General features: G+C 44.6%; 1 protein-coding gene across 3 annotated transcripts; it reads left to right on the plus strand.

Annotated features, from left to right (window-relative positions):
* The first annotated feature begins 89 nt into the window (after positions 1–89).
* FAM186B (family with sequence similarity 186 member B) lies at positions 90–23,395 on the plus strand. Of its 3 annotated transcripts, none has more exons than XM_045523573.2 (8): positions 90–223; positions 8,914–9,139; positions 13,034–13,216; positions 15,156–16,818; positions 17,340–17,532; positions 19,312–19,490; positions 20,179–20,364; positions 23,059–23,395. In XM_045523573.2, exons 3-8 carry the CDS (start codon positions 13,111–13,113, stop codon positions 23,198–23,200), a joined length of 2,469 nt encoding a protein of 822 aa, XP_045379529.1. In that variant the 5' UTR covers positions 90–223; positions 8,914–9,139; positions 13,034–13,110; the 3' UTR covers positions 23,201–23,395. The 3 variants fall into 3 exon arrangements, with proteins under 3 accessions (XP_045379529.1, XP_045379528.1, XP_010962761.2); XM_045523572.2 differs by having other exon boundaries at positions 113–244; XM_010964459.3 differs by lacking the exon at positions 90–223 and adding an exon at positions 253–8,098.
* The last annotated feature ends 853 nt before the right edge of the window (positions 23,396–24,248 follow it).

The following is a 24,248-nucleotide window of genomic DNA, read 5'->3' on the forward strand; positions in this document are numbered from 1 at the left end:
CAGCTGCCGACGCCGGGCTGCACCGAGCGACCTGAGTGCGGGTCCTGGCCGCTCAGCGCGCGTCGGCGACTCTTCTGCCTTCCTGCTCTTTCCGCCGGCGGCCTCCAGACCTCGGCCTGCCGCTTCCCGGCCTTTGCGGCTCCGCTGGCGCGTCCGCCCCACACGGGCGCTCGGAGCGGCAGGATCCCGCGTGCTCGCTCCCAGGACCAAGAGCTGAACCCAAGTATACACTCGGAATATAGGGGTATCTTTGCACTTCACAAAGGATTTTTTTATGCGATGCGTAGTTATTTTTAGCATTTTACTTAATTCACTTATTTGACAACTATTTATTGAGCACCTGTAATATGCTGGGAATTGTTCGAGGCACTAGGCAACTAGCAATTGAAAAAAAAATAAGCAGACAGATCCCCCGAAACCCCTGCCCTCATGCGGCGTACACGTGCTTCTCACGTGACCCAAAGTTACTTCTTGTGAGACGTGGCTCCCACCAGGCGGTGAAACGGTGAGGCGAAGGGCCTAATTTATTGTAAGAATAAACATATGCGGTAAATATTATGTTGTTCGGGTAGAGGAATTATAACCTAAAGCTATTTAATGACTATGCTGAACGTCTACAGAGCTTCAGGCAGAAAAGTTGAACACCTTTGCGTAGCCTGGGTAAAGGTGCTTCCTCTTTCTTTTATTCAACACTTAGCTGAGCCTGTGCTCTGTGCTTGGTATTGTCCTGAAGATACAAAGAACTCTGAGGCGGGTCGCCGAATGCAAGGAGCTTAGAATTTAGCAGGAAAGAGATAGGAAAACAACTAACCCAAAGTAGAAGCCCTAAATTAAAAGTGACAAACGGGTGGAAAGGAGGAGAGAGTCATTATCGGGGTCGCTGTAGGAATTTCATTGTGGTTTTCATTATAATACCTGCGTGGCCCTAGTCCTGTAGTTTTCAAACATTATTAAGACCTCTAGACATAGCAGAAGTGGTTCAGAGATTCCATAAACTTTTATCAATCACATTTTATTTTTACAGTTTTTTTTTAGAGGGGGAGGTAACTAGGATTTTTAATTAATAATTATAATGGAGATTCTGGGGATTGAACCATGTGCATTCTAAGCATGTGCTCTACCCTACCCCCCCCCCCCAGCTTTTCTTTTTTTAATGAGGTTTCTTTTAGGATACATAGACAGCTGTTTTAAAATGTCAAATTATTATTTAAGATTTGTTAAGAAAAACAGCAGAACCCTGTTGTCTCCATCTTCTCTCCCCCTGGGAGGCGGCCATATTCAGCTCTTTTAAACTGTTAATATTCATATCTCTGGTCTGCCTCCAGCTGTGTCCCTTCGAGGAGCCCAAGAGGATATCCCCAACCAAAGCCCACTTCCCCCCTTATAGGCCATATTCTGAATACCTAGGACCCTGGAGTTCCTTGCCCAGCTTGCTTGCTGGGCCTGCACCAGTTTCTTCCTTGGATCGCTCCTCCCCAGGGAGACTTGCTGATAGTGTGGACAGCCAAGGAGCAGCTATTTGCTGCGAGAGGAGTGCGCGCAAGTGGGAGTGTCCACAGGACCCTGTGTGAGCTCTCTAATGCAGGACAGAAGCCAAGAGCAGAAAGGAAGGGGGTCAGGCAAGAGCCGGGGGTTGCTATATCCTAGTGTAGAACTCTGAGGATTCCAAAAATTCTAATCTAGAACCTGGCCTACCAGGTCCTTATGAAGGTATATTTATAAAGTTAGAAGTTTAAACAGGTTTTTTAGTGGAACAGTTTGTGAGCTTAATTCATAACATTAAGGTGTGTAGTGTGTGAGTCTCCATTTATAGTCTTGCCCCAGCCCCTACAAATAACAGGAGCAGATTTGAAGATTTATCTCTTTTCCCTTTCTGTCTCCCCACTGCTTATACCTCACTCCCGTCTCCTATCTGCCAAGTTTAATTTGATAACTTTTAGTTCAATTTTCAGTTCTTACAACACTGTGACTACATATCCTATTGAGAGTTGAGCCATGTGGAAAACTTTGATTACTCTTCCTTTCCTGCACTTTTCATGTTTCCTGGAAGTAACAATTACCTTGTGGTTTATTTATTTATTTAGTTAGTTAGTTAGTTAGTTTTCTATCTATTTATCACAAAATCTGCCTCAAAATCTTCCCCCGGTTGCCTAAATCTCTTGGAATATTCAGGTACAGCAAATCTTCTGTCAACTTCACGTACTTGAAGACATCTGTGCTGAAGCCTTCTGACCTGCTCCGGTCTCAGTTCATCCTCCCCTCTTGCTGCACATCTGGCAACCTGGCATCTCATCTCTCATCCCCCCGGCATTTTCTTTGCCTCTCTTCTTTGTGGGATCTTTTATTTGCCATATTCTGTTTCTTTCTCTTTCTTGACTTATTCCCTCTTTTTGGAGGAGAGCATCTTCCAGAAGCTTCCTCAGAAAGGAGGAAGTAAATTGTGTTGAAACTTTGCATGTTTCATTATTCTGTCCTGACACTTGATCCGTTGTTTGGCTGGGTCTTGAATTTCTTTGGAACTACGACAGCATTGTGACATTACCTTCTAGCTTTCACCATTGCTCTTGAGACATCTGAAGCCTTTTAACTCCTTATCCTTTGTAAGTGACTTTTCCCCCCTCCCTGAACCTCTCCTTGTGTCCAGTATTCTGAAATGGCAGTGATGTGTCTTGAAGGGGCTATGTGTAGGTCTGTGCACTCAGTGCCCCTCACTCCTAGGAAATAATCTTGAATCATCCCATTGGTGATTTCTTCCCTTCCATCTTCTTTTTTGGAACACCTATAATTCAGACGATGGATCTGCTGGACTCATTTCTTGTTTTTCCTCTCTTACTTTTCACCTTTTTACTTTGTCTTCAGGGAGATTTCCTTAACTTATCTTCCCATTCTTCTACTGAGTTTTTCAACATTTTAAGGAATTTTATTAGTCTCACTTTATTTTTGTTCTCCAAATATTCCTTTTCATAGCATCTTATTTTGTTCCAGAGTTGCAATAGCTTATCTCTGACGTTATTAATGGCTGCTTTATGTTTTCTTCTTTCTGCATAATCACTGTTCTCTCTAAATTTCCTTTCCTGTGCTTTTGGTCTCTTTCATGTTAGATTCTTTGCCTGAAATTCTTATCATCCTTGGTTATCGCCTCACATTTAAGGATGGGTTACCAAAATGCCAGTTAGAAGCCTTTGTGCTCTGTGGGCTCAGGTACACAGGCGAGGTTTGTCGGCCAAGAGCTTCACTGCAGGGAAGCTCTGATCTCACCTCTTTAGTTCTTCCTTCTCCGGGTGGTCAGCATTCTGGCACAACCAGTTCCGTTTGCCATATGGTAACCCCACTACTGCCTTAAGATTTATCCTTTTCTAGTCTGTCAGCAACCACTCACCCATATGCTTAACAGCTTCCTGAAGTATTTTGCTCATCTCTCCTATTTCCCTTTTTGCATTTATGCCTTTTTAAAAATCCCTTTGCTATAGTTTTAGTGTATTTTTAGTAGAGCAAAATTAGATACATGTGTTCAGTCTACCATTTTTACCCAGAAACTAAATATATTTTAACTATTTTTAAAACAGTGGTTTAAAAATATATACACTTGGATGTCCTACGTATCAGATTTTTTGGGTTCCTCAAAACAGGCTTGTTGGCATTGAATGATTCTATAACACGGAGATATCATGAATTTGAACTTATAAATGTATTCTAATAAAATGTCGCTTTTACCTATTTTAGATAGTGAGGTTCTACAAAAGGCTTGCTTGGAAAAGAGGGTTTGTTGCTTTTTTTAAAAAAGGTTTAGCCGGAGTGTATAGCTCAAGTGGTAGAGTACATGCTTAGCACACACAATGTCCTGGGTTCAATCCCCAGTACTTCCTCTAAAAAGAAATAAGTAAACCTAATTACCTCCCCCCACCAAAAAAGAGAGAAAGGGATACATGTGTCTCTCCTGGGTGATCATTTGTGGTGAAAGTGCTGCTACTGGCCTGAACTGCATGGGAGAGGGGCTTGGAGGAAGGAGTGTCCCAGCCCCAGGGGTGACGCGAATGAAAATAGAGAAGACTTGCCACCTGTGAGGAAAAAGAATTATTTCCTTATACCCCTGACTAACTTCCAGCCCCTTTGCACTGTCTGCCCACATTCCCTCCACAGTCCTGGGCATAGTAAAACGTTGCATTAAAAAAAAAAATCAGCTTTATTGAGGTACAGTTTACATATAGTAAAATTCACCAATTTTAAGTGTACAGTAGAGTGAATTTTCAGAAATATCTACAGTCATGTAAACACCACCATAATCATGGCATGAAGCATTTCCTTCTCAGAAACTTATAACCTCTATCTTTTAATTGCTTCTTTAGGTCATTTATATGTTTTGGGTTTTCTTTAAAGGCAGGAGAGGGTATAGCTCTGTGGTAGATCGCATGCTTAGCATGCCCAAGGTCCTGGATTCAATCCCTAGTACCTTCATTAAAAAAAAACCTAATTACCTCCTCTCTCTTTTTCTTCTGGCTCCTGGCATCTCCTGATCTGTTTTCGGTCACTATAGTTTTTGCCTTTCTGGAATTTCATATAAATGGAAACATACAGTTTGTGGTCATTTGTTTCTGGCTTCTTTCACTTAGTATAATACTTTGGGGATTATCCAGAAGTATTGCACGTATCAGTAGTTGCATGTATCAGTAGTTCATTCCTTTTTAATGTGAAGTAGTCTGTTTCATTGCATGGACGTACTATAATTCGTTTATCTATTCACCAGTTCATGGATGTTTAGGTTGTTTTTTGGTTTGTGCTATAACAAATAGAGCTGCTTATGAATATTTGTGTATAGGTCTTTGTGTGGACATATGTTTTCATTTCTCTTGGATAAATACTTAGGAGTGGGATTGCTGGATTGTATGGTCATGTATATTTAACTTTAAAAAAACTGCCAAACAGTTTTCCGAAGTGGCTGTGCCACTTTACATTCTCACCAGTAATATACAAGGGTTTCACTTTCCCACCATCCTCCTCAACACTAGGTATTGTCACACTTTCTATCCCCTGACTCATCTTTGTCAGACTTGGCAACCCGATGTGGTTTTAACTTGCATTTCCCTAAGGACTAATGATGTTGAGAATCTTTTCATGTGCTTATTTACCATTTGAATATCTTCTTTAATGATGCATCTATTCAGATTGTCTACTTATTTAAAAAACTGGATTGTTTTTCTTCTTGTAATTGAGTTATAGTGTTTATAGAGTCTGGATGAGAGTTGTTTATCAAATACATGTCTCGCAAATAACTTTTTTCCTGCCTGGGGGCTTCCATTTCATTTTATTTTGTGTCTGTGTTTGTCTTGTAAAATGTTGTCTGTTTTTTGTAGCAAGGTAATGTTAACCACGTAAAATGATTTGAGAAGTGTTCCATACGGTTCAACTTTCTGGAAGGTTTATATAGAATTGTGTTATGTTTTCCTTAAATGTTTGGCAAAATTTACCAATAAAGCTGTCTGGGGCTGGAGTTTTCTTTGAGGGAAAGGTTTTTAATTACAAATTCAATTTATTTAATAGATACAGGGCTTTTCATGTTTTCTGTTTTTTGTGAGCTTTGATAGATTATATCTTTCAAGGAATTTGTCCTTTTCATCTAATTTACCAACTTTATTGGCTTAAAGTTTTTTCATAATACTCTCTTATTATTCCCACTATAGTGATGTCCCCTTTCTTATTCCTGATGTTGAAAAGTTGTGTCTTCTCTTTTTTTTCCCCCTGGTAAAAACTGGCTAGAGCTTTATCAGTTTATTAATCTTTTCAAAGAACCAGGTTTTGGTTTCATTGATTTTCTCCATTTTTGTTTGTTTGTTTTCTGTTTTATTTATTTTACTCTTACCTGTATGATTTCCTTGTGCTTACTTTGAGTTTCTCTGTTCTTCCTTTTCTAGTTTCTGTCTCAGCACTGCTTTAGCAGCATCCCACAAGATTTGATATGTCATGTTTTCATTTTCACTCAGCTCAAAATATGTCACAATTTTCCTTGTCATTTCTTCTTTGATTCATGGGTTATATAGAAGTGTTTTGTTTAATTTATAAATATTTGGGAATTTTCCCAAATAGCCCTCAATTATTGACTTATAATTTAATTCTGTTGTGGTCAGAGAACATATTTTGTAAGATTCCAATCCTCTTACGTTTATTGATATTTGTTTTATGGCCAAGATTGTTATTCCATATGCATTTGGAATAACGTGTCCTGCTTTTGTCGGTGAGATGTTCAATAAATGTTGATGGAGTCAAGCTTGTTGATAGTGTTTTTCAAAACCTCTATATCTTTACTTATTTTTTTCTCTTCTACCTATTCCTGAAGGAGAAGTGTTGAAATCTCTAGCTGTAATTATGGATTTATCCATTTCTCCTTTTACTTCTGTAAGTTTTTTGTTTCATGTATTTTAAAGTTATGTTATTAGGTTTGTACATATGTAGGATTATGTCACCTTTTTAACTGACACGTTTATCATTATGGAATGTCCCTCCCTTTTTATTTTTGCTAATCTCTCTTGTTCTAAAATCAGAAATTAATATAGCCACTCTAGCTTTCTTTTCATTAGTATTAGCATGGTTTGTCTCTTTCTCCCCTTTTACTTTTAACCTATATGTGTCTTTGTTTAAAGTGTGTTTCTTGTAGACAGAACATAGTTGAATCTTGGGTTTTTGAATCTTATCATCTCTATCTTTTAATTGGCTTGTTTAGGTCATTTATATATAATCTAATTATCAGTATGATTAGGCTTAAAAGAAAGAAAAGGGAGTGGGGAGAGAAAAGGGGTAAAAGAGGAAAGAACCCCAGATTGGGAATCAGAAAAGCTGGTTAAAGTCCTGACTGTGTACTTCCCAGCTCTGTAACTTTACATAAATCTCATAACTCCTCTGAGCCTTAGCTGGCTCTCTCATGTTTGTAAGGATGAATAAGTTATTTGTAAACTACAACATGCTCTGAAGTCATAAGGGGTTAAAGGACCATCCAGTGTCAGATGTATAGATAGACAGATATCCATAAACAAGGTGTGAGAGAACTAGGTCTCACTCTTTTCTGTATTTCCAGCACCTAGCCCCAGGTCTGGCATATAGAATGTTACCAATAAGTGTTCATTGAGTGATGAGGCAATGAAAGAATTAACTTTCAATAAGTGAATGAATGATAGTCTATAAAAGACAAATGGGTGCCAGGTGAAAAGTTATTAAGTGGCTATAGCACTGCTAAGAACTGAACGTACAATGTTTAATTCCTTATCTGTTAAATGTTCAGTAGCATGGAAGAATAATTTACACGTATATGTATTTTTACTTACATATTCATTGAGTCAATAAATGTTTATTAAATATCTACTGTGTGCCAGGTAGATTTCTAGTCCTAGGCATACAGCAAAGTCCATTTTAATCTGTTTTTAAATGCCTTCGGCAATGGTAATTACCTTCAGTGAAAATGTTGACTAAGTCCTTACCCCTGGTGCAAACTGAAATATATTCCCACTAGTTATTGGTTGGCTATAATTTTTAAAAAAGTCTCCTTGGTGAGTGTGGTATAGCTCAGTGGTACAGCATGTGCTTGGCGTGCACGAGGTCCTGGGTTCAATCCCGAGTGCCTCTGTTAAGTTAAAAAAAAAAAAGTCCTCTTTGAGAAAAGAACTCTTTGTAATTGCTTTTTCCTTTTAGACTCTAATGTTTGGTTTGGGAGCATAACATTTAATGATTTTTAGAAAGTAACAGGTCAAGTTAATATAGATTGGGTGATGGATAAAAAGCTAGATAATCAAGCAGATAGATGACAGGGAGTCATTCTTCCAATCCAAGTGATGATGTCATTGGAGAAAAGAAGGTCAGTTGGAACCTGATGTCTGGCAGTTACAGGAGCTGTAGCTAGGAAGAGGGTCCTCAGGAGCTGCCCTGGAGTCCTTAACCCCCCAAGCAGCCAAATCATGTGTCCAGGCCTGTGTACCAGAGACACAGGACATCTTTGTGACAGACAGAGTGATCCAAAATGGAGAAAGATACACCTCCACAGTTGGTGACCCCTGCATCAGTGAAAGCCATCATCTCGAGGATTGAGGCTGCCCAACTAACCCGGGCTCAGGAGGTAACCCCTGAGATGACAGTGTCACCCTTCTTTTGGGGTCTAATGTGGAGGCTGGGGACTGATTCCAGATTTGGGCAAGATTCCAGCTCTGGACAGGGTCCTGGGATCCTCAGCAAGCTGGGTTTATAGACAGATTAGTGCAGGGGCAAGCTGAAATCAAACTGCGCTCCCCACCCCAGGCAGGGATGGGCCCAGGAAGGGGACAGCCCACAGGGAAGCCCTAGGATGACCCTGAACCACTTAGTGTTGGGTCCTGCCAGAGCAGGAGAATCGGTCTAGAGTTTGTGATTGGAGGTCTGTTCTTGGAAAGCTGTCAGAGTTCTTCAGGCTGACCCCTAGGGGCTCACAGAGAAATGGGCAAAGACTTGAATCACTCTGCATGTGAGCCTCTAGTGCATTTTTTTTATGGGAGCCTCTGATCCTGAGGTTTCTTAGGGCCTCATTTTTCTAATCTGATGCCTCTGGAGCCTGGTGAGGAGAGATGTCCTAAAGTCCCCAGCAAATTCTGAAATTCTGAAGAACTATGGATTTTTAGTTTTTTCTCCCTTCCTGACCTGGTCTTAATAATCAAAATGACAGTAATAAGAGCTGACACTTTATGTGCCAGGTACTGTCCTAAGTGATTTACAAATATTAATTTGTTTAATCCTTACGAAAACCCTGTGACATAGGTATTGTAATGACCCCCACTTTACAAATAAGAAACCTGAAGCCCCAAGAGGTTAGCTGACTTGTCTAAGATCACACTTTAGGACATGGTATCTGGTGCCTGAGTTCACCCCTCTAAACACTACAATCTGCTGCCTCCCATTTAGGATATTTCTTCCCAGCTCTCAGACATCTTGGACAATGTCAACTGTGTCATCAGCCGCTTCCAGGAAGAGTTAGGATATGATTTTAAAAAAAAGGCGAAGTCTCACCAGACAGAGCAAAAGGGCAAGAACAGATTCATCTTGCTGGAGAAAATTACCTCCTTCTCCAAAGATGCTGAGACTAAAGAGAAGCACTTGTATGAAATTCTCCACTGGCTGGGTGACTGGGGTGAGTTTGCAGATTGGGTGCAGTCCTGAGGGTAGGTGTCTCCTCTGCAAGACCCTGGTCCCAGTTCATTCAGCCTCCCCCTTTCCCCACCCTAGGTCAGCATTCGTTGGGAGGGGAATGCAGGGTGGTCGGTGCAGAGGAAGCAAAAGACATATCGCAGTGCCTCTCCAGGGAAACACTCTTGTCATAGCACATCACCTCTCCTCCCCAGAGGGGCAAATTGTCCAAAACATAATAGACTGTGACATTAGGTGCTTATGGGATGAGGCCTAGGTCATGAGTTCACTGTTACATCTCATTTTTTAGCAAGATAGAAACTAAATGCAGACTCACATTAGCTATTTTATTTTATTTTTCCAGCTTTATTGAGATATAATTGACAAACAATACTGTGTAAATTTGAAGTATACAGTGTGATGATTTGATATGCATATATTGCAAAAAAGATTATCATAGTAAGTTTAGTTAACACATCTTACCACCTCACTTAGTTACCATTTTTTTGTGTGTGGTGAGAACACTGAAGATCTACTCTCTTAGCAAATTTCAAATACAGGCATACCTTGGAGATATTGCAGGTTTGGTTCCAGACAACCACAATTTAGTGAGTATCACAATAAAGTGAGTCATACGAATTGTTTTGTTTCCCAGTGCATGTAAAAGTTATGTTTACACTATACTGTAGTCTATTGAGTGTACAATAGCATTATGTTTAAGAAAACAATGTGCATGCCTTAATTTTATATATTGCTAAAAGATGCTAACCGTCATCTCACAATGCAGGGTTTTCACAAACCCTCAAATTATGAAAAATGCAGTATCTACAAAGAGCAATAAAACAAAGCACAATAAAAAGGTATGCCTGTATACCATTCCGTATTGTTAACTATAGTCACCATACTATACATTAGATCCCCAGAACTTACTCATCTTATAATTGAAAGTTTTTACCCTTTGACCAGCACCTCCTCATTTCCCCCACCTCCCAGCCTCTGATAACCACCAACTTACTCTCTTTTTCTATGAGTTCAACTTTTTTTAGATTCCACATATAAGTGAGATAGTACAGTATTTGTCTTTCTCTGTCTGACTTATTTCACTTAGTATAGTACCCTCAAGGTCCATCCATGTTGTTGCAAATGGCAGGATTTCCTTCTCTGTTATTACTGAATAATACAGATCTTCCTTGGCTTATGATGAAGTTACGTCCTGGTGAACACATCGTAAGTTGAAAATATTAAGTTGAAAAGTATATTTAATAATACAACTAGTCTACCAAACATCACAGCTTAGCCTAGCCTACCTTAAATGTGTTCAGAACACTTACATTAGCCTACAGTGGGGCAAAATCATCTAATACAACACTTATTTTAGAATAAAGTGTTGAATATCTCCTGTAATTTATTGAAGACTGTACTGAAAGTGAAAAACAGAATGGCTGTGTGTGTACAGATGGTAGTCAGTGTATTGGCTTACCCCTGTGACTGTGTGGCTGACTGGGAGCTGCACTTGCTGCCACTGCCCAGCCTCATGAGAGAATATCATGCCCCATATTCAAATTCAGAATTCAAAATGTGATTTCTAAGGAGTGTACGTCACTTTTACACCATTGTAAAGTCAAAAAATCCTAAGTTGAACCATCGTAAGTTGGAAACTATCTATATTTCATTATATGTACCACATTTTCTTTATCCATTCATCCATTGACTGACAGGTTGTTTCCATGTCTTGACTCTTGTGAATAATGCTTTAGTGATCATGGACACGCAGATATTTCTTGGAGATAGTGATTTTGTTGCCTGTGGATATACACCCAACAGTGGGATTGCAGGATTATATGGTAATTCTATTTTTAATTTTTTGAAGAACCTCCATTGTTTTCCAAGATGGTTATACCAATTTACATTCCCACCAACAATATATAAGGATCCCCCTTTCTCCATGTCCTCACCAACACTTGTTATCTCTTGTCCTTTTCATAATAGCCATCCTAACAGGTATGAGGTAATATTTCATCGCAGCTTTGATTTGCATTTCCCTGATGATTAGTGATGTTGAACACCTTATCAACATCCTTGTTGGCCATTTCTGTGTCTTCTTTAGAAAAATGTTGATTCAGATCCTTCACCCATTTTAAAATTGGATTATTATTATTTTCTTTGCTATTGAGTTGTATGAGTTCCTTTTGTATTTCGGATATTAACCCCTTGTTAGATAAATGATTTGCAAATATTTTCTCCCATTCTGTAGGTTGGACCTTTTCATTTTGTTGATCATTTCTTCTGCTGTGCAGAAACTTTTTAGTTTAATGTAGTTCCACTTATTTATTTTTGCTTTTATTGCCTTTGCTTTTGGTGTCCTATCCAAGAAAAAATCATTGCCAAGACCAATATCAAGAAGCTTTTGCCTGGTGTTTTCTTCTAAAAGCTTTATGGTTTGGGGGCTTGTATTTCAGTCTTTAATCATTTGAAGGTACTTTTTGAGAGTGGTATAAGGTAGGGGGTCCAATTTCATTTTTTTGCATGTGAATATACAGGTTTACCAACACCACTTACTGAAGATACTGTCCTTTCCTCACTGAGTGTTCCTGGCTCCCTTATCAAATATTAGCTGGCTGCATATGCATGGGTTTATTTCTGGGCTCTTGATTCTGTTCCATTTGTCTATATGTCTGTTTTTATGCCAGTACCATACTGTTTTGTTTACTGTAGCTTTGTAATATAATTTGGAACCAGCTTGTGTGACGCCTCCAGCTTTGTTTTTCTTTCTCAAGAATGCTTTGGCTATTTAGGGTCTTCTATGGTTCTACATGAATTTTAGGATTGTTTTCCCTAGTTCTGTGAAAAATGCCATTGGGATTTTGATGGGGATCACACTGAATCTATAGATGGGTTTGGGTAGTATGGACATTTTTATAATATTAATTTTTCCCATCCATGAACATGGGGTATCTTTCCATTTATTTGTGTCTTCTTCAGTTTCTTTCATTAATGTCTTATAGTTTTCACTAGAATTCCTTCACCTCTCTGGCTAAATTTCTTCCTAAGAATTTTATTGTTTTTGATGCTATTGTAAATGGGATTGCTTTCTTTACTTCTTTTTCAGATAGTTAATTGTTAGTGTGTAGAAATGCAACTGACTTTTGTATGTTGATTTTGTATCCTGCAACTTTACTGAATTTACTTATTAGTTCTAATAGTTTTTTGGTGGAGCACACTAGCTATTTTATAGAGGAAGCCAAAGGTGGGTACTAGGTCAAACACCACTGATGCCAGCTGTAAGCAACTGGTATAGCCATTTGGGTGTGGACCAGCTGCATGCAGGCCTGGAGCCAGGTGCTGCCCAGATTAAGATCAGAGTTATCCCATCAGGAGGCCTCAGTCTGCTGTGAGGTGTGGTGACTGATGCAGTGTTGGAAGAAGATGGTATAGGGATGTGCCCTCCTCGCCTCACACTGCCCTGCCCTGGAGGACCTCTCAGTTTAGCGGTCCTTCAGCTGCCCCCAAGAATTAAGCAGGGCTGTTAACTCTGAGTAATTCATGTAATTGTCCAGATATTGGACTAGGCAATGAGGGTAGAGCAATAACAAGGCAGGTACATCCCTGGCCTTGTAGTACAACAATACTGTCTAATGTCTGTTGTACATTTTCTATATGGCAGGTCTCATGTTAATCGTTTCCCTTGCATTATCTCATTTAATCCTTACCCAGCCCTTTTATTGGCAAGGATACTAAGGATTAGGGGAATAAGTGACTTGCCCAAATCACACAGCTAATGAGAGGTGAAACCAATCCAACCTCAAAGCCTGCTGGTGTAGCCCCTGTGCTGTAGGGCTGTTTGGGTCTCCCTAGAGGACTGCTTGTTCTCAGCCTGCACCTCCCACTGTCTCTCCAGGTGACAGTCTGACCTATGAGATCAGGAACAGGAAGAGTGAGGAGGAAGAAGAAGCCCTGGATGAATGGATCGAGGTGATGGAGAAGGTGTTACCTCTCTCCCTCATTGCCACCAAAGGAGGCATCGAGTCTCTCATTTCCCTTTGCTCCACTCTCATTGAAGGACAGAAGAAAGGGGCACAAAGTAGGTTCCAGGAGCATCTGGGAGAGAAGCTGAGTGGGGTGGATGCCATCTCAGGGAAGAAGTCACACAGCAGGGTCTATGGGAGTCTTTCCAATTCTCCTCCATAAAAAAAAAAAAAAATGCTGAGATGGATGGGCAGTGGTAAGAGGTTGGGGTGGTGAACCCAAGCTGAGCACTGAGCAGTTATGGGCTGTCCCTCAGGCTGAAGGAAGGTATGATGTGGAAACAGGTTCCTGTTGGTGCTCCCTGGAGCTGCTGCCTCGTAGCTCAACCTTGAAATATTGCTCCTATCAGCACTAAAGGGACCTGAGATTATCTAACTCCCACATTCTGTGGATGAGAACACTGAAGCTCAGAGAAGAGGAGGGACCACAAGGAGAGCCTGTGGCAAAACCAGACCCCACACATAGGTTTTCTGGCCTCCTAATCTTACTCAAGGATATGGGCTTCAGAGCCAAACAAACTCAAATTTGAATCTCAATTCCTGACAGTGTGACTTTGGACAAATTACTTCATCTTTCTGAACCTCACTTTCCTCATATGCAAAGTGAGGAGAACACCGCCCACTTACAGGGTTTCAGTCAGTGCGAGGCATCTGGCACTTTGCTTAGAACGTGCTCGGGGTTTAATGGACAATAGCTGACATTAGTGTTTTCCCACTGATTGTCGTGGCCAGGTTCCTTCCAGTCAAGCAAGGTCAATAGTTAGCGGGGGCATGGGGTAGGTGGGGGAGCAGGGAAAAATGGAGGAGAAGGAGACAGTCTCTCTTACAGTCCTCACAATAATCCTATTGTATTTGTATCCTCGACTTATTTCCTTGCTAGATTATAAACTCCTAGAGGGCAAAGGCTGTGTCTTTTTTTTTTTTTTTTAAGGGATTAATTATGGAGCTCTTTCAAGGTACACCTTGTTCTGTGCTTGGTACTAAACATGCATAATCTACTTAAGTCCTATGAAGTAGATGGTATGATTATCCCCATTTTTCAGGACTGGAGACACAGAAGTTAGAAAACTTGCCTAAAGCAAGTGGGAAGTACGGGATTCAAGTTATCTGATTCCAGAATCCAAGCTCTGAACCACTAGGCTGTATGGCCTTTCTGACACTATTTAGCTAGATGCTAGCTTGACTTCAATGTCATTTAATTTCCATATTTCCTTTAGTCCCTCATCTAAAGTTAGACAGTGTTTTTTCTGCCAGTGATGTTCATTGAATAGGTAAATGAATGGATGCTCCAAGATAATCACTCCAGCAGCTCTGCACATGGTAGATTCAACTGTGACCATCAACCATCCCCAAAGAGCTGAAGTCTATGGATAGGTTTGACCACAAAGTGCACAGTCTGTGTTTTTGTATGTTTTCCTGCTTTCTTCAAAGTATTAAACGAGTTCATGACCCTCAAAATGGAAAAAGACACTAGGCTTTTTTTTTTTTAATGTGAACAGTTAACAGGACCATGTGATAAATTCTCTACAAATATAGTCCAGTAGTAACAGAAAAAGGATTAAAATTTCCCAGGTGATCTGGAGTCCAGGTGCCAGGTGGGCTTCCAGAGTTTGTATAGTTGACAATAGGTAGCCAAACACAGATACCGAGGCTGGAAAGTAGCACGATTAGAAAAATAACTCTACTTCAAGGAGATATGGAGGATCAGGAATGTGCTGAATTGAGTTGAACTGGATCAAATAGGTCCAGACCCCTCTGGGCCCTGCAGATGCTACAGAGCTGACAGACCCTGGTGCATAAGCTCTGGGCAAGCTCTGAGCCCAGCAGACATCTCTCCTGACAGTATCTCTCCTGGCCTCATACGATGGCCCAGCTCCAATTATTGCCAAAGTCTAAGAGGGTTGGATGGGAATTTGGTCTAGCAGGGTCTGGAGAATCAGTATAATCCTTGGATCCATAGGAGCTTATTGCCTTTGTTCTCTCCACCTCTCCTAGTGGCCAAACACACCTTCTGGCAGGGCTGGCAGGAACAAAGCCAGCAAAAAGCAATATCCTGCGCTCAGCCCCTGAGCCCAGAGCAGATGCTCCAGGACAGGCACATCACTTGCACCATGGTCTCCGAGGTGAAGTCCATGCTGCAGGAGCTCCTGGACTCCACCATGTTCAACCAGGGGGAGGTTAGGGCCATTAGGTACATGTCAACTGTGGTGGAGAACCTCAACAAGGCCTTGATCCTCCAGTACAAGGAGAACAGGAGCCTGGAGACCAAATACAGGTACCTAAAAATAGAGATGACCAAAGAACTCAGCAGCCAGAGGCTGTACTTCCAGAATTCCCTCCAGGTCCTTGAGAGTAAAAGAGATGCTCTACTAAAGCAGGTAGAAGTTCTAGGGGGAAAATACCATGACCTTCTCCTGATAAAGCATGCCTTAGAGTTCCAGCTGAAGAAGGCTCAGTCTAACAGAGGTCAAGCAGAAGTCTCGGCCAAGGTCTTGGTTGACTCCACAGCCCCCACTGAGAAAGACACCCTCCCAAAGAAAGAAGCAGTCATGGAGGAAAGCCAACAGGAACCCAAAAAAGGGGAGCAACTTTCACCACTTTCCCCAAGTCCCATGGCCGTGGCCTGGGAGAGTGGCACCAAGCCTTCCATGTATCAGCCACTTTCCACCATGACCGTGCATTCAAGGATCGCAGATGTGTACAGCAGCAGGGACACTGAATGTCTTCAGCCTGTGTTACCATCCTCTGTGGATCACAAGTTTCCTAAGAAATTGGAAAGACCAGAGGCAGAAAGTCCAGGCCACAAAGTCAAAGACCAGAAGGATTTCTTCCAGGAAGCAGTCCAGGAGAAGGAAGGACTCCAAATTAAGTCCCATTTGCAGAAGCAGCTGTCCCTAGAGGGCTCTAGGAATGTGGCTGTGGAGAGCAAGGCAGAGCACCAGGAAGAGGAACTCAGCTGGGAGCGCCGGAGGCAGCAGTGGCTGGAGGAGGAGGAGATGTGGCTGCAGCGGCAGAAGATGTGGGCCCTGCTGGAGCAGGAGCACCAGGAGAAGCTGCGGCAGTGGGAGGTGGAAGAGGTGGCAAGGAAGCAGCAGCAGAAATTGGACCAGGAGCAAGGGGGCCCATGGAGGGAGCCAGGACAGCCAAGGGAGGAAGCGGAGAGAATGATCTTCATGCCCACCAGTCGATGGAGGGCCTTGGAGGAGGCATTGCCGGCACCTCCCCCAAGCCGGGCCCAATCTGCTCAACAAGACAGGAGGCCACACTTGTCCAGGTCCACTAAGACCCAGCAGCCTGTGCCCAGAAACCAGAAGACCATGAGTTCAACTGAGTTTACCCAGAAACCATGGACCTACCAGGTTCCCACGAAGCCCAAGAAATCAGCCTCCTTTCCTGTTGCAGGGACATCCCTCCGGAAGGTGACCCAGCTCCCTTTGCATATATCCCTGGTAACTCCTAAGAGGAAGGTCTACCACATGGACGTGGAGGCCCAGAGGAGGAACCTGCAGCTCCTGAGTGAGGAGGGTCAGCTGGGGCTGCCCGACTACCTGCGCAGCAAGGCGCTGGAGCTCACCACCACCACCATGGAGCTGAACGCGCTCTGGCTGCAGTGCCTGTGCCATAAGTACATCCTCTACAGACGCTTCCAGGGCCTCCGGTAGGTCCTCCCTGGCACCCACCCACACCCACTGTGATGTGTGGGCAGAGCCAAAACCCAACAAGAAAAGAAAAGCACAGGGCAGGGGGATCAGGGAGAATCACTCCAGGCATGGACAGGGTCCCTCTGAGGGAGGAGCCTGGCAAAGGATGCCTGACCTCAAGGCCCTGGGCAGCATGCAGATGTGGAAGGTCAGGCCCTCACACGCTGCTCTCCCTCTAGTGGCCTTTTCCTCTAAGCCTGCTTCCTTGTTTCTTCCTCTCTTCCTACTGTCCTGTCCAGAAGCCCCCTAACATGCTCCCCTCCACCTGCCTTGCTTTCTCTTCCTGTTTCCAGCCCAGCCCGAGGCTCCTCTCCTGACACCACCTCCTGCTTCTCTGTTCCCTGTTTTTCCCAGCTCTCACCAACCACCGTTTCTCTTCTTGCTCTCAGGGATTACAAACAAAGTGTCATCCTGGTTAACAGAGTTAGGGGCAGGAAGAGGCCCCTTCACCCACTGAATCACTTCCCTCTCCTCCCAGACAAGAAATGATCAACCGTATACAAGTTGTGCAAAAAACTGAGTTTGCCTGGAGGGCCCAGAACCTCTACATCTTCCTGGAGAACATCAACCACCTGCAGAACCTCCAGCTGCAGGCCTGGACGGACAAGCAGAAGGACCTGGGGGAGAAGTGCCAAGAGTGCCTGAGCAGCATGGTGACCATGTTCCCCAAGGTGGGCCTCCTGTCCAGCACCCTCAGGGCTCAGTTCAGCCAGCAGGGATGGGGCCAGGAAATGAGCCATGGGGATGTAGGGTGTGTCTGGGGGCAGGGGGAGCAGATGGGAAATAAGAGAGCAGATTAAAGTCTCTGAATCGGGAAGAAGTGAAGGCCAGGAGGAGGCCTGAGTGTAAGGAAGGGCAGTTTTCCAGTCTCCATATATGGGGAGAGCATGGCAGGGAGGGATCCTCAAAAAGAGCTGGAGAAGAAAGGCTCTTCTGGAAGGGGAGGTAGCGGGAGCCTGCAGTACTGACTCTGTGCTCAGGTTCTCCCTCCCTGTGGGTCTCCCTGCTCCTGTCCAGCCTGGTTGCTCTCCAGGCTTGGTCACAGCTGTCCTCTTCACCCTCCTAAAGGCTGGGGACTTGCTTCTCTCTGGGGACGACTCCTCTGTTTTCTAGATGCCAGGTCTCCCTTGTTTTAGTGCAGTACCTCCTCTAGTCACTTCCTGACAGAGGGTTTGTGGCAGGTAAAATCACTGAGACCCTAATTGTCTGGAAATACCTTTACCTAGTATTTACCGTCAGCTTTTTTTTTTTTGAAGTATAGTCAGTTTACAATGTTGTGTAAATTTCTATAGCACGTTGCTTCAGTCATACATGAATATACATATACTCGTTTTCATAGTCTTTCAACTTTTTTAAATTAATTTTATTTTGAGGGGGAGGTGATTAGGTTTGTTTGTTTGTTTGTTTGTTTGTTTGTTTGTTTATTTATTTATTTATTTATTTATTTATTTATTTTTATGGAGGTACTGGGGATTGAACCCAGGACCTCATGTACCTGTAACCCTTAGTTGGCAGTTTGCCTGGATATGGAAGTCTAGGTTAGAGTTCATTTTCCCTCACAATTCTGCAGGCAGTGCTCATTGCCTTCTAGGTTTTGGTGTTGCTGCTGAGAGTCCAGTCATTCTGAGTTCCAATCCACTGAGTTTGATCTATTTTTATTCTTGAAGGGCTGGCTTCAGTTTCCTCCACTCTCCCCTGCTACCAGGGTCAGAGAAGCAGCGAGTGCCGAAAGAGTCCATAGGGGGCTAACCGGCTGCTTGGAGGAATTGGAGAATCCCACAGCAGTGACTCAGAACTCCTGAGATCTCCCATAGGGTTGGGCCAGGAGGTAGCTCCTCAAGTCCTGAGTGGTAATGGCCTAAGTCTGGGGGAAGCAGTGTCCTGAGGGGTATAAGTGCCAGCATCAGGCAGGTGGAAGAGCCTTGGCCATGGAGGTATCTCCCAACTCAGTTTCCTATTGCCTTATACTAGACTAGTCCTGATCATCTCCTGTAGAGGTCTTGATTTGTTAAGTTGGTTCTGAGGTTGACAAGGAAAGGGACCATATAATTCTTTAGGTGGCTGTGAGGGTTTCCTCAGCTCTTTGTCCAGAGCAGGGCCTGGATGACAAGATACTGAGAACATTCTGGGCACAACCTGGCCCCATGTCATGAACTCTGTGAGTGCTCTCACAGTTCCAGCTACCCTGGCTTCCTTTAGTTTTTTCCTTGCTTTTTTGCCTGTTGTCCAGATTCTTCACAACAAAGGAGAAAGCAGGAACTAACCCAGCAAATAATAATTCAAGGAATTTCTAGGAAATGCAACACCCTGGGGTTCCAGGGGTCTCTAATGGGAGGGATTCCCTGGACCCTACCCTTTCTGCTCAGCCCTGAGTCAAGCAATGCCTCCTCCCGCCCTAGAGAGGGAATATCTTCCTGTCCCCCTGATGCCTCTCTGCCGGTTCCTCTTAGCTCCAGCTGGAGTGGAACGTTAACCTGCACACCCCTGTGGTCACTTCCCCAAAGTCAAGAAAAAGCAAGCCGCCTCCATCCTTACTCCAGCACACCCACTCCAGCAGCTCCTCCTGCAAGCAGCCCCTGGAGCTCTTTATGTCTGGGGGCCAGCAACTTGTGCCCCTGCGGGTGGCCTGGTAGGTGCACAGAAGCCAGGGGGCAGCCGACTGGATGGGTGGGAAGGCAGGGAGGAAGGGTGGCCAGACTGGAGGGCTGGCAGCTCTGGGAAGGCACAGACAGGCAAAGCTCACCCCATGAATTGCAAAGAGCCTGTCTTCTCAGCTGCCAGGCCAAGCTCTGGCCATTGGCCCAAATGGAGGTATGTATGCATGTGGTGTGTGGGCTTCAGGGGCCAACCTGACCAAGTAGGTTTCAAACTATGCAACTGAAAGACCCTGAGGACCCACAGCTGAGAACTTACAACCATTTCTATGCTGAGCATTGATCCACCACCTGCCATTGGTCCATCCCTATAAACAAACCTGATGCTTCCCACCATGTGACCCCCCCAGGCTCAAAGAGAGACACTGTGAGCCTCTGGGCAGCCAAGAAGGGCCACCTTCACAGCCTCACTAGTGTAGCCAGTTCAGGGCTTCTGCCCCAGGGCACGTGGGCTACCCCCGCAGCCTCTTCCAGTAGTGCCTCAGCTAGAGGAGACCCAGCGAGGTGAGATGTGGAGTTAAGGGGAAGAGACGTGGCAAGGAGGGTGTGACACCTATTTGAGAAGGGAAGAAAACTGTGGAGAGCTTGTTGTTTCTCAGTCTCTCCCTTTCTGTTTGTCTAACTCTTCATCTCTTTTTTACACTTTCAACCCTCACACCCCAGCCAACAGGGAAACCATATGGAAGCCATCTGGAAGGTTGATGTAGCCTCCTCCAGTCACCCAGTAGAAAAGAAGACCCCTGCCAGCCTGTCCTGGGATCAGCTAGGGGGGTACCCAGATACTCCGCGGCTGTTGGCATTGGATGTGCATTCCTCTTACCACAGAAGCTTGATGTCCCTCCAGGCCTAGTAAGGTGCAAGGAGACCTGCCCAGCAAGGGCAGGAGCCAGGGTACACACTATCTGTGTCCAGCTGCCCAACAGGTCTCTTTCCACACATTAATAATGACCTCATTACTGTACCACATCAGACAGAGATGCTTACCTGCCTCACTGGCCATGAGCTTGGATCCCCATGCCAACACCATTCTAGTTCTCTCAAAGGACTGACTGCACGTGGCATCTCAGATCACAACAGTAGTCTTTCCTTCCCATTTGCTTTCTGGGCTGCACAGGAATTGCTCGAGAGGCATATCTGCCCTAGGTCTGGGGATTGTTGTCAAGGTGAGCTGGATGCAGGAGTGAAGAGTTGAGAGAGACCAAGAGTTTCGGATAAACCTAGGCCTGTCTTTGGCATTGGCATTGCCTTACTGCCTTCAAGAACTGCCCCTGGGAAGAGCAGCTGAGGGGACAGAGGCAGGACTCAGTGGGCCAACAAGGGGCTTTTCTGGTTGGGAAGGTTCAACTCTGCCTCTCTTGGCTTAAAGATGTCAGTATTGAAGACGCAAGTCTCTTCCAAGGAGTCTTTCTAGATTACTAATCCCAGCCACCCTTCATGGCCCTGGCCCTGCCACAATTAAAGATCTTTGGTAGAGAGAGGGCACTGATGCCTGCCAGTATAGACCTAACTGGAACCAAGGCTGTGAGATGCTGGTGCCAGCCCCATCCTCTAGATGGACTTAGGGAAGACAGCGGGGCATGGCAGCATCAGAGAAGGCTGCTTCTTGTCTATGCTTCTGCTCTGAAGTGGGCCTGAGAGTCCCAGCTGGACTTCAACATCATGGCTCACCAAGTACATAGATACCTGGTTTTCAGTTCCTGGAGCGTTCCCAAGGGCTGTGTGTGTGTGGTGGTGGTGGTGGTGGTCGTGGTGGTAGTTGATTTGGATATAGAAAACACAATTGAGAATAACCAAAACAACAATGTAGCAGAACTCAACTGGGGCCCTGCCCTGCTGAGATTCGGCTAAACTTGCTCCCTACTCTCTCACCCCCATGTTGGTATCTCTCCTCTCCGAGCTCCTCTCCCTCTGCATCCCTGCCAGTGCCTGGGCTCTGCTAAGCATCTATTTGAATCCAAGGCCCCAACCCCTTGGTTCTTCCCTCTCACATTAATACATGCACCTACATGTCTAGTGTGCACGCTCCACTTGACCCCAACATTTCGTGATGTTAGTAACTTTCTGAAAATTTAGGGGAGGTGATGGGGAAAGGGATTCACAGTGAACAGCATCAAATGGCAGCCTCTTTCTTACACTCTGTCTTTGGTATAACATGCAAAATTCAAAAACTCCTTCCTGTCTCATGCAGAGCTGTTCTACCCACACCCCGGCCTCCACTGGGATCTCAGCTTCAGACTTAAGCACTAAATCAAAATATTGTTCCCAGCAAAGACAGCTTCCTCTTTCCAGGGGAATTTAGGTGAATACAATTTTCTTCCCCTTTCTCTAACTCTATACAGGTTTGTTCAGTTTATCGCACTACCAGGTGTAGAGGCCAAGCCCTGCTGCTTCTGTCTTCCTTATCCACATGCCAGGTTGGCACCAACTACGTGTGTGTCGGGCTGGTCCTCGGCGTTTCAGTGTGGGGGCTCCCTGCACAGCCTTGGGATCTCATGGCTGTGGCGTGAGAATCTGCTGCTCCTTAATGAAAGTTCTCTGCTGCTGCTCCAGGGGTGGTGGTCGTGCTGCTTTCCTTGTGAATACTCCGTGTGTGTGCCACTCTGGAGACACACTGCTTCCACTCCGAAAAGTGCACCTTCTCTTTGGCCGCCTGCCCCGGCCCACCTCCAATCCACACGTCCACCTGTTCTGTGAGCCCAGGTCACTTACCTCTTTGTGATCCTCACGACCTCCCCAATTCCCCAGCTGTGCTGTCCAGTTCACAGCACTGTCTAGTTTCATAACTAGGACCAGCCTCACGCCGACTGCCCCATTCTTCTGGTCTGCCTGCCATTGACGGCCTGTCTCATCAAAGGCCCGCTGGGTGTCCTCTCAGCATGTGGGGAGGGGCTAGTCATCTTTCCTCTGTAGTTTGGGACTGTGTCCCTCAAAAATGAGCAGATCCCCTTCTCCAAGATCTTTTTCTGCTTTGTCTTACAAGTGTCTCCCCTGGGCTCTTTTGTCTGCCAGGTTAAGATAGCTGTGTGCCTCTATGCACCAAACACTATCTGCAGTTGGAGAAGACTCTCTACCTCGACTCTAGCTGCCCTGGCCCTCCTTTGCTCAGCCCATTTTTGCACAAAGTCCACAATGGTTCCCATGCACATGCCAAGATGCAGTGAGCACCGACACACAGACATACACAGACTTCCAACATGGTGCAGACAGACGGGAGGGCTTATAACTTGGTTTCTGGGAAGGAAACAAGATGAGGGTGGAGAGGAAGAAACATGGATGGGTAGGAGGGAGCAGGGGAGAGTGAAGGGAGGAAGAGGGAGTCTTCTGTGATGTGAAACCAGAGGAAAATTCACAGGAAAAGTAGCAGAGCTCTGGGATGTGGCAGAAATGTATGTTAAGCAGTTCCACTTCTGGGTCAGTCTGGGCCCAGGCCTGGACTGGTCTCCCAGAGACAACCAGGGAAGCTCTCAGGTGGGCTGTGGGCACTCACATCTTGGGACCTTATCTTAGCTGCTCCCCAACCCGTAACTGTATTAACTCTTTCAGTGCTTCAGTGACCCAAAGAAAGGAACACCAGGAACTCCCAGACGAGTCAGCTGAGCTTATTCGTAAAAAGTCTAATGAATCCTTCCCTGAAACAAAGAGCCAGAAGGATCGAGACAATCCCAGTCCCCATGCCATGCCTTAGCCAGTGATTCTCAAACTCCAGGGTGACTAAAAATCACATGGAAACTTGTTCCAAATGTAGGTTCCCTGCTGGTGTTTTTAAACAAACATTCTGGGTACTGCTAAGTAGTCCTAGAACTTTGAGAAACACTGTTTCCCTCCTTCAGTCCCCAAACTGTACCTTTTTAATAAAATAGAGGTGTGTTTATTTTTTTAATTTCCTGTTTCATTTCCATACTTTCCCAACTCGTTTTTGGAACCAGGTCCATGACCACCTGGCCACTGACTTGGACACCAGTCACAGAAGATTCCCCAAGTGTGGTCTCTGCCTTCTGGGAGCTAACCAGCCACAAAGGCCATGATTAGTGCCTGGTGCACAGTGGGGATCAGTAACCCTTCAATTAATCAGAGACAAAGACGAGTAAGTAGCGGATATACTGATGATTAGCATGAAAGCTTAGAAGATACGAACAAAAGGAGATACTGAGTACAGGTCAGAGCCAAGTGAGACTGGGTCGGGGGCAAAGGCAAGTGGGCCTCTGAGGATTGGGGACAAAGATGGAAGAAATGGGGACACAGAGTTTCTAAAACTAGATGGTGAGGGCTGAGGAGGCCATCCCTGGCAATCGTCTGTTCAGTGAAGATACTACTTTGGTTAGTTCACTCACCTTACGAGCACCATCCCACCCTCACTTTCCCTTGGACTCACCATCTGCCTGTCTTCCAGGCGGCCTCTGCCCCCACCCTTCTCCTTCTCTCACCCAACCAGACCAGGCATAATAAAACATTAGCTAGGAAATTACCCTGGCCTCAGAAAACCCACAATCCAGTGATTCTGTTTCTTAGGAATGGCACCCATCCTTGCTTCCAGCTTAAGGTTGAGACTCTGGAAGTAAGAGGAGGATGTGGGATGCAAACAGATGGCCCTTGGGTGAAGCTGGAGAAGGATTTGATCTGAGCCACAGCTTAACATATTGCAAGGAAGCCTGTTGAGGAGAGGAAGGTGAGAAGCATTCGTGATGCAGGTCGCACGCACAGGACAGCTGTGGCAGGAAACAGCTGTTTCTAGT

Source organism: Camelus bactrianus, chromosome 12 (assembly GCF_048773025.1).
Source record: "Camelus bactrianus isolate YW-2024 breed Bactrian camel chromosome 12, ASM4877302v1, whole genome shotgun sequence".
Taxonomy (NCBI): Eukaryota; Metazoa; Chordata; class Mammalia; order Artiodactyla; family Camelidae; genus Camelus; species Camelus bactrianus.